Source organism: Antennarius striatus, chromosome 17 (assembly GCF_040054535.1).
Source record: "Antennarius striatus isolate MH-2024 chromosome 17, ASM4005453v1, whole genome shotgun sequence".
In the NCBI taxonomy this organism is placed as follows: domain Eukaryota; kingdom Metazoa; phylum Chordata; class Actinopteri; order Lophiiformes; family Antennariidae; genus Antennarius; species Antennarius striatus.
The window spans coordinates 13,751,462-13,763,950 of record NC_090792.1 but is presented as its reverse complement, the minus strand read 5'-3'; the positions used below and the strand labels follow the sequence as shown (position 1 = coordinate 13,763,950).

General features: G+C 40.0%; 1 protein-coding gene and 1 long non-coding RNA gene across 3 annotated transcripts in view; one reads left to right on the top strand and one right to left on the bottom strand.

The window, feature by feature from the left end:
- The window catches only part of msrab (methionine sulfoxide reductase Ab), a 51,610-nt gene that overhangs the window by 9,341 nt on the left and 29,780 nt on the right, over positions 1-12,489 (top strand). Inside the window, exons 3-5 of one of the 2 annotated variants that reach the window (XM_068339544.1) lie at positions 9,919-9,941; positions 10,077-10,306; positions 10,522-10,703. In XM_068339544.1, coding sequence (XP_068195645.1) covers positions 10,236-10,306; positions 10,522-10,703 — 253 coding nt within the window. In that variant the 5' untranslated portion in view covers positions 9,919-9,941; positions 10,077-10,235. The remainder of the gene's footprint in view (positions 1-9,918; positions 9,942-10,076; positions 10,307-10,521; positions 10,704-12,489) is intronic. The other variant, XM_068339546.1, reaches the window with a different exon arrangement.
- Positions 2,417-10,704, bottom strand: LOC137611382 (uncharacterized). Its single transcript, XR_011038617.1, has 3 exons — positions 10,606-10,704; positions 7,472-7,540; positions 2,417-3,447 (listed from the first exon to the last, which is right to left on the bottom strand). It is a non-coding gene; the product is annotated as an uncharacterized lncRNA (long non-coding RNA).

The following is a 12,489-nucleotide window of genomic DNA, read 5'->3' as shown; positions in this document are numbered from 1 at the left end:
CCTCACAGACAGCAAGCAGCGTAGTGGAGAGGCAAGCAAAGAATTTCTGTCCTACGGAGGAATATGAGGAAAAATACACAAGAAAGCACTGATACAAAGAGACAAGCAGGGAGGGACAGACAGGCAAGATGGCAGAGAGACAGGTCGAGACAAATAGACAGGGCTCGTCCTTAGTTTGGTAATCCGATGGGGAGATTAGCAAGAAGGCAGCATTTGGGTCAGATTATCGAGTCATTAGAAATGACTGGTGCTCCAGAGCCTCTCTTATGTGTTAATGTGGCTTTGTGATCCTCGGTGCAGTCTGTACAGATTGTCTAGATTTAGAGAACTGAGATTTAGTGAATATACAGTACAAAGTCTTTCAATATGTGAATACAGGCACATAAATCTTATGCCCCCGAGGATGGATTTGTTTGTCTGTTTTGTGGCATTTGATGCCACGGAAAATACACAAATCATTATAGCTTCTGCCCATTGTCTTCTTAAAAAGGAGTTTTAGTTATTTTTAAGGACAAGAAAGAGGAAAAGTATTTGCTTTTTTTGGTTAACATAGTTCCATATTGCATTGCTGCTGAAATTTTTATTGACAATGTGTAGAGTTTCCCTCCAAATGTCAGTGAAATTAATATAAATGTTTTTGTTGAAATCCTGTGTCAGTTGTAGAAATTGAGGATATTTTTGTAATGTAAATGTTAAAATTTGCACGTATTATCACAGTATATTTATTTAACATTTAAGACTACTGAGGATTTTTTTGGTATGTTTTTTTGTTGTTGTAAAGCAAAGTCACCGACCTAGAGGTTGATGAACCACAAAACAAAGCAGCAGCGCCATGTGTAGCTGGACGGCTACATGAGCTTTAGCATTTAGTGCAACAGATCAGTAGAGAATACCGAGGTGTCTGGCCTCCGTGCACTTGCATATCATACAGCTGTGTGATGTTCAGTGATGACGGGATTTAAACTGGATCAGGCGGAAGCCAAAGAGCTTACGAGTGTGTGTGGGTGTGTGTGCAGGGGAATACGTGTATTTACAGTGCTTTATGTGGATTTTGGATATTTGCTCTGTAAATATCAGTGGCAAAATACAGTATATCAATATCAGTGCGTGCATGTGTGTGTGTGTGTGTGTGTGTGTGTGTGTGTGTGTGTGTGTGTGTTTTGGTGAGGTCAGGCATGGGGGGGGGGGTTACAGGCCAGTTCACTGACAGCTGATCAATGCTGCCGACACACTCAGTGCCGACATGGTTCAGTGACCGCAATATCAGTTTTAGTCACTGTACAACGGGAAACGCCTTTCATGATTTCTGTGTGTGATTTGTAATATTTAATAAGTACAAAAAAACAAAAGTGTACTCAACCATGTGTCAGCATGAAGGTTCCATACTGACCAAGCAGATTTTGAATGAGCCAAAGTAGTTTGTAACTTTTCTCTCTCTCTCTCTCTCTCTCTCTCTCTCTCTCTCTCTCTCTCTCATCTGTTCCCAAAAACCTCCTCTTTTGCTGCTGCCTCTGCACACACCCTGCTCTGGTTCCCCACCCCCATCTTTTTTTTTTTTTTTTGTCAAATAAATTGCTATGTGACCTACTTCCCATTTTGCACCATTTCTGTCATGTTCAGATATTGCCGTTTGAACATGAGTGATTTGCTTTGGGGCATACAGTATAAAAAAACAAGGTGTATATAATAAGGGGCATACTGTACAGTAAAGTGAAATGAATGAAATGTGTTTTTTAAAAATATGAAAATGTGAAAATCATTGACAGTTTTTTTCTGAGTGATGAACTGGTGTTGTTGCAGCATGGCAGCTTCTTTTATCGTGTGGGCAACGGTGTTCTTAAAGGCTTTTGTTTTTAAAATTGCCCTTGTACAATTTGTAATTAAAATGCATGGTTCACATATTTTCTGATTAGCACATACAATAATACTCACAGCCCTCATAATAACAGGATGTCTTTGTGATGGCCATAGACTGGGGAAACAAGGTAAATCAATTTTGCAGCCTAGTTAAGCAGAAAGCAAAGTGGTGATTTTCAATAATAAGCATGGCTAATTCATTGGACCACATTCCATTTATAACCCAGTTAGGTCTACACTAGCTGGCATCGTCTATTCTGTTTGGACTTCGAGTGCATTCAAGCAGTCAGAAAGCTCATCATGATGAAGGGGATCTTATGTCGCAAGTAGGCAGATTCCATGGCAAGATAAAACAGTCTAACACTTCTGTTTTCTTACGTTTATGTAATGTATTACACATCTGTTCTACTTTTTTATTTTAGCTGAGGAAATTACAATTCAACAGATATTTTATATTTTGGCACATTCATGCACAGTTCACAATCACAAAAAGATCCAAAAATGGTTGAAAATGTCAAAAATGTTATGTTTATTTCACACATAATATATTTGTCTGACTCTGTGTCTTTATATATTTCTGTAGTTTATAATTATACATCTGTCCTTCCTGTTCCCAACAATGCAGAGATGTTACAGGAGACCACACTGGCCTTGATTTATTGGGATCAGAATCCACATGACAGCAATTACTTTACATTCATTAGCTACATCACTTCTTCTCTCCTTCTTGCTCTCTGAACATTTTGCACTCTTGCACAATCACTTTGAACATTCTTCGTTTGGCCCCGCGCTCTCCCTCGTTTTCCTTTCTCAGCATGTTCGCTCACTCTGTCCCCTTTAATCAGTGACTATCGCTCTAACTCCTGCATCTCGCTGCCCCGTTTTCACTCCAGGTTCTGCGATTCCATGCTCCCAATCCATTTTAGAAGACTTGAAGCATCCTGTCCAACCTACTGCTACATAAATGATAATGTCATCAGGTTTGCGGTGTGTATGTCTAGTGTGTGTATTTCTGAGTACATTTAATCATTACGTTGCATGTACTCAGACTTCTTAATAAGTGAACAGACTATCATTATAATTGGAACAAATTAAACTGCGCTCAACAAACTTGCTGATGATGACTACAGGAAGAGTTTGCATGTTAAGAGTCGAAGCTCAGCATCTTGTGATCAATTCGACGGATCCTTTATGCTGTTTTCTCACTAAAGCATCCAGCTCATGCAGGTTCTCGTGCTCAAGGGTCTTTTCTTTCAGCCCCCTTATGATAAGACACTTGCTGGCCTACATCCCTCCCCACCTCGCACTCTCCATTCTACCAGTTTCTGTCTGCCAAGTGCTTTTTCCTGGCTTTTCAACTTAAGAAAGTAGACTTTAGCTTGAGGGAGAATTTGCCATTTATTTCCAAAGACAAAAAATAAAAAGAGGCTTTTTAGCTCTATGTATCTTTCCCCCCCTTTTTTGTCTGCATTCTCCTTGCATCTTTGTCCTTTGCACTATTGTGGAGTCTCTTCATCCAACCCAGGGCTTCCGTGTCTTCATTCTGTCCTCTGGGTGAGAGGGCTGGGAGTGCTCGTCTGGCTAAATGCACTGGGGGGTTGGGTGATTGGGACAGGAGAGTGAAGAATGAATTCTCTATAAAATCAAGCAATAAGATGCACATATACACAGCTATTATTATGGCAAGTCATGATGCTTGCTCATGCACGCATATTCAAGCATGCAAGTTTGTTTTATTATACTGATCTTCTTTCCTAATTCCAAATTCATTCTAGAAAGACAATAGAAAAGTCCCAGCACCGCTCAAGGCCAGGTTCTACCAGTATCTTTTTAAGGATTGACTAAGAATGAATTGCGGGAGGAAAAGTTGCACTTGGCGACAGGCAGAAAAGACATTGCAAGGGGAGTGGGTTTTCACAATAAAGGATTTCAAACCAAAGCCTCTTTGGTAAAGAGGAGGAAAGAGGGGAAGAAGGGAGGGGGAGAGGGAGGAAAGAATGGAGCTGTGGGGGTGGTGGATAGATACAGGATGACACAACGTCCAGATTAACCCTAATCTCAGGCCTGGCGGTTTATTTGAGGTTGACGGACTAGAGGAAACTGTCCTATGCCAGGTGGTCATGGGGAGTCTGAAACTGGGAGGGTGTAGGGCTCTGGGAGGACAAGGATGAGACGGGTCGTTCCAAGAAAAGGAAGAGCGAGAGGGATTCCTGTGGAATTAGGGTGCTGTATTTATTTAGAATTACATAATAGAGTAGACATAAAACAGCAAGGTACAAAAGTGGAAATAGGAGATACTTCTGTGGATTTGGTGGGGGCAGCAACCAGAACAACAGGCATGATGATGGTGGCTGCAGGGAGATTGGATGGTTGGTTCATGGTGACAGTGGCACATGCCCGGTGCATGGGATTAGAGGGACAGTCAGTAATCTGCTGTTTAGGCTGTATGTAGGGCAAGAGTGGCTTAGCCCAGCCACTCTTAGCACAGTGCGGTGCCAGAATGAGAGAAAAAGGAAGTAGATGGGTTTTATAGCTGCACTCAGCTCACTCCAAACACCTCCTGTTTTCTCCCTTTGTATGTATCGATGTGCGCTCTCCCCATCTGAATAGGGATAGGTTCAACGTGACATGAAAAGTTATTGAAATTCTTGTGTGTGTAGAAATATAAGTATAATATAAAGGAGAGAATGATCTGTATGGAAAAGTGAAAAAAACCCATTTCTCTCAAAGAAGCAGTTTAAGGACATTTACGAAGGAAAAAAAAGTGACAATTTAATCTTAGGCTGTTTTGTACTTTTACATTACAATTCATTTTAGAGGGGTATACATACTATATTTTTGGAATACTATACGTCTTACTCAAGTGAATTAATTTGACTATGTAGATACTCTTTGCAGAATAACATTAGCATCATTATATATTCAACTAACATTCAGTATAATAATAAATTGTTTTTGACCTACTTTGATAAAATGAATCCTTAGAATTTGATGCATCATAATAATAATGATGCCATAGTTTCATACTATAATATTGACAAATGCAATTCTTAATGACTATCTCTATGTATCTTAATTTTTTTTTGCCACCACTACACTTTCACTAAAAATAAAATTTAAAAAAAGAAGCAAAGCATGTACTGGAGTTGGGGTCGGTTTTCTATAGTGTTTTAACATTAACTGGTAAATTATGATTATTGTCAACCACGTGGACAACATCAGAACTGAGAAAGTGAGCACCGAGGTGAGACGTTTGACTAAATTAGAGCCATGCTCCTTTTGATCAATATTTTATTATTTTTATAATCCAGAATAATTCTCTCAGTCCCATGCAGACCTCTACTTTCACTGTGGAGACTACTCACATTTGAAAAAACACAATTTAAATAAATGTAAATTCATCTGTAGGAATGAGAATATTCACGAAAAAAAATTAAAGCTGTATTTATATTGTATAAGATAATTTGCTTCCATAGCATTTTCTGGTTCACTGTCAGAGATAAAGCTTGAATGATTAGCTGATTAATCAGTTGATATAGAGTTTATTAATCTGGAGATATTTTGAAAGTTGATAGTTTGAAAGGTCAGTTCTTAATAAGGCCATAAATTACTCAGTTATACTTTCACAAATGTGAATATTTGTTGACTTTCTTTTGTGACGGTAAATTAATGTATTTGGATTCTGAACCACTGCTGAGACAAAAGGTTGTATCAGTGATGAATAAAAATACTTGTATGAACCTGTCCACAAACTACTAACTTAAGAGTCCATCATATTACATTTCAGCACATTTTTCTAGACGCACCTCACGTGATATTTTTCTGGTTGCACGTTTTTCCACAATGTCACATGTTCAGTTTTGTCTTATTTTGTAGAGATTCATCAAACACACGAACATTTTGTACATTTCTCTCAAGTACTTTAAAGATGTCTTTTGATATTTTGGGAAGTTCAACCATTTATTTTGTTATCTTATTTTTAAAATTCCACTTTTATTAGTGACTAACAATAATTGCATTGGACAGGAACAAATTCATTCTTTCCTCACTGAAATAAACCTGAGGCAGGGATACTTGTTACTATTGGACACGCAGTGTGTTCTCTGTTTGCTTCATTATTGGCATGCATTTTGTACTTCATGTCAGTGAAGAGAGAAATGAGTGTATTGCACTATGGCTTAAACAGAATATATAATTTCTTCTATGGAGAAATCAAACACAAATAACAACCATCACTGACAGCTACCACCAGGCATACCCTCCCTATTCTTTCATGTCATTCAAACGATCCTACACATCTTCTCCACATTTCCCAATGAGCTAAGTGATTTATGTCAAGTGAAGTCAAGCATGGGCCAGAGTATGAATCAAAATTTGTCAAGTTGGCTTTTCCCTCTCAGTTCTACCAACTGATATGGATTAGTTTTGAATATGAATCCCCAGAGAGCACCATGTTGCTTTTAACCGACTGTAGCTTCAGCAGGGCAATCAGAGCCTTTGTTTTTCACACCAACCCACAATCCCACCTGCTTCGGCGAGACGATGGAGGGCCCTTTGAAAACAACGAGGCGGCATGATTTATTATTCTAATTAGGCGAAGTGAGACTTTAGAAACACTCAAAACAGTTTTCTCTTTGGCTGGCTCCTGGTTTGTTCAGATGTTAATCAGAGGTAGCTGTTGAGGTGCTGCTCGTGAGCCACACTATTGCCAGGAAATATCCTCCACAATCAAACAAACGTGTGAGTCCTGTGTCAAATTACAAGCAAGCGTTCGTTCTTATTGGGGGAAAAAAAAATAGCTGTTGAAACCAGGGGAACAACTAACAGCTTTCAAATCCACACAGTCAAACAGAGGCCTTAATGTGTAACAACACCCGGTTAAAATCTACTGCAGTGTTAAATCCAGGTCATTTCATAATCTCTTTGATACTTACTCACATCTGCACATCCCTTCGCCCTCACTCACCGGCAATCAAACAGCTGCAAGCTGGCACACTCACTAAATCCTCCGGCACTACACACAAATCACACACACAAACACATGCAATCATCCAACACACACACACACACACAGACACACACAAATATATGCTGCACAAGTGCCCATTAGAGAGCACACACACAATGGTGCACCCAGACACAAACACTTATATATGCAAGCGTACACACACACACACACACACACACACACACAGGTCTACTCAAGCTGCTACAGCACTCGCGCAAAAAAAAAAGGTTTTATTCATGGCAGATATTTTTCTACATTAATAGCAGATCATTCCTCCATGGCAGTACGCAGCTGAGACGGGAAAATGTATTGATCATTTGTTGGAAGGAAACACACACATTCACAGATGCAGACACAGGGAAATTAGCACACGCTGTGGACTCCATACGTGTGTGCAGTTCCCATCCATCCCTTTGCTTCTCATCACCTTTCTCCCTTCCTCATCTCTCTCCTTTCTTCTTCCTACATCCCTACACACCCCCAAAACACCCCAATCATCCTGCATTACCGGGCATGTGAACCCAATGTTTGGTTCGTCTCTCTCCCTCTCTCTCTCTGCTCTATTTTAATCCTGTGCTTCCACTCTCCTAGCTTTCGGGTAATTACCTGGCATTTGCATTGCAAAGTCCCCTGTGCCGCCCTCAGCTCCTCTGCAGGTGATTGAGCTTCATTTCCCTGCCAGATAAGAGAGAGGAAAGGGGTGAGAGAGAGAAAGAGAGAGAGGAAAGGAGGGGGTTGCAGCTGGGTGTGATGTTATTCTGGTTTGTAGGATATAGGAACAATGGCCCGGATTCTTTGTTACTGGCTAATTGGCTGGTTCAAAGCATGCACAAGAATACTTTAAGTTCTCTTGTAAATAATCATCCTTATTACGACCATATTGCTCGTTTAGCTGCTGTGGAAGTTAAATCACATCTGAGCGTGAGCAGAGGAGTGCAAGCTGTGACTCTTTAAGACTTTTTTGTGGTATTTTACCACTATAGATATGTTTCAGTAGAGAATAAAACTGGAAATGTGATGACACAGTAAGAAGGGGAGTACATGCATCAAATATGGATGTCAGTCTGTCAAACGAAAACTGAGTTTATGTGGCACCAGAGATTCTAGACGCATGGCGACTCTATTCTACGACTGACAAAATATAATTTATTCAGTAATCATTCATTAGTCATTGAGTGAATCAAGTATCAAGAAATTTCACATCGAATAAGATGGAACCAGAGATATAACTAGAAGATGACCAATGCTCTGCACGGCAGCATGGTGGTGCAGCGGGTAGCGCTGCTGCCTCACATTAAGAAGGTCCCGCGTTTGACTCCTTCCTGTGCAGTTTGTATGTTCTCTCCGGGTTCTCTGGCTTCCTCCCACCTCCAACAACATGAAGTTTAGTGAATTAGTCACACCAAAATGTCCGTAGGTATGAGTGTGAGCATGAGTGGTTGTTGGCCTTTGATTGCTATCCAGGATTGGTATCATCTCTACAGCTTCCTATACGCTTTGCGGGTCACAGTTCTGCTGGAGCCTATTCTAGCCAGCTATGGGTGAAAGGCAGGATACACCCTAGAGAAGAAGCCAGCTCATTACGAGGCCTTTTTTATACAAACATTTCATCGTAAACAGTGACTAGTTTTTGATGGTGGAGACTGGTTCTGTGATCACACGACCGATTTAACCTCCATTGTTCTGTATGTCTTAAACTACAATAAAGGAAACAGCATGTTGATGTGCTACTTGAAGTTAATTTCATTGACATGCACAATTGCAAACTGATTCAACTGGTAGCCTTAAGCAATGTATTGTGTTTATTTAAGTGATTAAATTTGAATTACTTTTGTATTTACCTGACAAAATTTGACCACTATGCAGAGAAAAAGAGTTCAAATCTGATAAATGTGCCTTTTATACTATTTCACAACACCCCACCAAGTGCAGCAAGCTACACATTAAATTACCATATGTGCTTTTTAGTGGAAGGATACCATAGCTCACGTCTTTTTGAATCACGTCATTCTCAATACATTGGTTTTCAAAAAAATGTACACAGAAAAGTAAAAGTCAAATTTAATTCTTTTCACTTGACTTTACATCTGTCCGCCACAAATTACTAAAAAACCATTAAAAGTACATAATATTATGCTACAATACAATAAGAATAAAAACATACATTATATTATTAGCCCATAGCATCCCCGTTACCCACAAAGCGGAAGAAGCAGACAGCGACGTACAAGACGGCAAAGTTATTTCTGTACTATAGTAAAAAAATAGATTTTAATTGTCTGCGAGCTTAAAATAGATTTGTACTAACCTAAAATTGAAAATGCACTTGAAAATAAAGTGCAGTACAGAACTGGGAATGGTTATTTTAGGTTTAACCTGGAGACAAGTTCTTTTGACTTAAGTCGTTTTTCGACTTATGTCACATCTCATGGAAAGAATTAACGACGGAACCCAACGTATATCTGTATACGGTTTACTGCCAGCATGTTTTGAGCTCAGCTGAAAGAGTCTTTTCCCGGACACATGGCAGTCATGTGTGACAAGATGTCATCCACATTCGTAAGAGGAATGAAGTGGAACCAGTAGCGACCACACCTTGTGAGATGATCGTTTACATTCCTTCTTATACCGAGACTGGTCCACAGAACAGACTTATGTGATAAAATCACATAAGTCTGTTCAAACAGTGCATACAGCATAGCATATATACTTCCATTTGTCTTTTACATTTGCATTGATGGATGTAGGAAGATGTGAAGAAACACGTCTAAACAACAAAAAATATAGTAAGTATAGGAAAAGGTTGTGTTTAGACACATAGAGAGAAATGTGTCTTGTCTGACTTAAATTGCAGCTACACTACTCATCCATTTCCATCGCTATTGGTCCGTTTCAACCGTATCCTCCCTGAAATTGTGCTACGATAAATGACTGCAGAGAACATATGGAATTTTCAGTCTATATCCATAAGGCACAAATGAGCCTTTCAAAGGAGGCACAATAAAGAGGCTGCGTAAAAGAAGCTTTAGATTTGAAAAGATGTTGCTCTCCAGGAATCTGAGCGTCACATCACACGGTGAGTGTGGAGAGACAGCTGCTACCAGGAAGCAAAGGGTCACCACATGAATTTTTAGGTACTCTTGTTAATATTAATCCCAAATACAGGTGTTGCCAAACACCTCAATTATCTGTCTATCCATGTCCCCTCCAGGTCGCCGAGGCTCCCCTCCAATTTGCTGAGGATCCCTTGATGCCTGGGGCCCCCATTTTCATAAACTGTTTAATACATGCAGGGCTTGAGCCACTTTGTGAGCTATTACCAGTGGACCCTTGAAGTTCTAAGTCATCAGCAGGAATAACACGCATGTAAATGGAACCACAAAGCTACTCATCTGCACATCCCTACTCCAGCCTGATGCGACCGGAAGCGCCTCCCACAACGTGAGAGCTGATTACCAGCGCGGGCTCATTTGCATTCAGAATGGCGCGGATATTTATTTAAATTTAATTTCGTTCCCGCACACGATGTATTGTAGGCTTTTGTGCCAAAGTCATTTTAACCCCGTGATTAGTTAATATGCAGCGCACGTCGTTGCCGACGAGTAATGAATATTCATGATGATGCCAGTCTCTCCTCCCCTCCTCCCACCCTCCAGTATGAAGGTATCCCGCAAGACCGAACCATTTTCACGGTGGTTCTCCCCAACACGAATATCCGCCGTGTGGCTGCTGCTCCTTACTGTACCGCTTCCTGCCGCCGAATCCATGGCGAGTAAGACTCAGCTGCCGAGCAGAGACCGCGCTCTGAAGGGACGACAGGAGAAAATGGTCGTGGCAGGTAAATGACACACAGGTGCGTTTCAGTAATGGCTAAGCCCCGCCCCTCGCGCGGGAGAAGAGACTCAAATCATCAAATTCTAAAATAAAACACCATTATGAATGAAATCTATTTGATATTAAAGGATGCGGTGTGTTAAGTTCAGACTAAACAGTGTTTGTGTGATAGAACATTAACAACTGATGATATTCCTAGGGTAGGAACCTTGCATAATAAATAATTATAATAATAAATGCCACATTTCCCCCCAATTTTAATTACCCGGATTGGATTAATTTAAAGATTTTAGGACCATTGTGTTATTTGTGATAGAAATACTTCCCTTTATATTCATTTTAACCATTAATCTTTGGAGAATATTGAACTTGTATTATTTCAGTGACACACTTTATTCTAAAACTGCAGTAAATGTACTGTTTGTAAGTTTCCTCTGGAATAGAAATAAACACCCTGGAGCACAGATGTCTCATGTTACCCTGTTGACTTTAAGGTGTATCAAGTTCAGGGTGGTTCCATGGCTTAAAGGCCCACTATCCCTGTTTGGGTCTATCGTTAACAAAAATTAGAGAGTTCAGGACCAAAACTCATTTTTAACATCTGTGGTTTAAAATGTGTTTGACAACAGCTTGTTTGTCCTGGAAAAAGTGAGAACTTTAGACCAGTAGTCATTGTGGCCATTGGTCTATGGCTCAAGAGATAAGATAAGTCTTATATCACACTGCTGTGACAAACACAGTGATCATCCAGTGCAGTGCAAAGTGCTGATTCTCAGGTCATATGATTGAAAATGTTGAAATGTTACTAATAAATTAATGGTTGGTGAAAGTGGTGCAACTGATTGTTGCCATAAAAAGAAAGATTTATATAGTGACTGTAAAATTGCAAAACAATGCAACACATTCTCATTGCAGTTTCCTGGGTCCTAAACTGTGTTTTTAATTATTTCATATAATCAACTGTGCAAGGCGCAAATTTGCATGTGTTATTTTATTGATAAAATAACACACACAGCAAATTCTTTTTTTTTTTCATTCTTTCTTTAGGAAGCCAACTGCTATACATTTAGTATTATATTTAATTTTTTTATGATTCTTGACTGAACATTTTCACACACTTTATCATCAGTGATTTCTCTATTTGAGTTGTAGCCTGGTAATCTAATCTGAAATATTTGACCCTTTTTAACCAAACAGTCCTTAGGTTTATCTGCTTTGTTTTTTGAGTATGTTCGATATTTTCTTAGTCAAAAGAAATTTGAAGTGTGAGACAAACTCCAAACTCTGAATTGTCAGCAAAATCCTGAATTGTTAATGATGGAAACAGGTTAAAACAGATTGAAGAAGTTCTTTTTTCATTGTGCTGTTTTGAGGCAGGAAGACGAGCGTGGGACAAAAGCAATATATGCTTTGATTTGAACCTGGTCCCTACTTTCACTTACGGAGGTATCCATAATATGCATTATGGTAGCTAGCGCGTGTACAGGAGGAAGTGTTGCAGCAGCGTCCAGGGGCCCATCTGGGCATTATGCGCTTGAAGGCTCCGCCCCATCGTAAGTTCCTGCTCCGTCTGTCGAAGCAGCTCGGAGACACCGCATGGCAGAAAAATGTTCCTCCCCTTTCACCGTGGGGGGTAGCTTAGGTGGGAATGGGCTTGTTGTAGTGTGTGTGTGCACGTTGGAATAGCATGCTTCTGTGTTGTTTGGTGTGGGCCACTGAGCATGAGTAATTTAGGAATCACAACAGCATCTCCACATATGCCCTGTACAATCCCAGCCTTATATGCATGT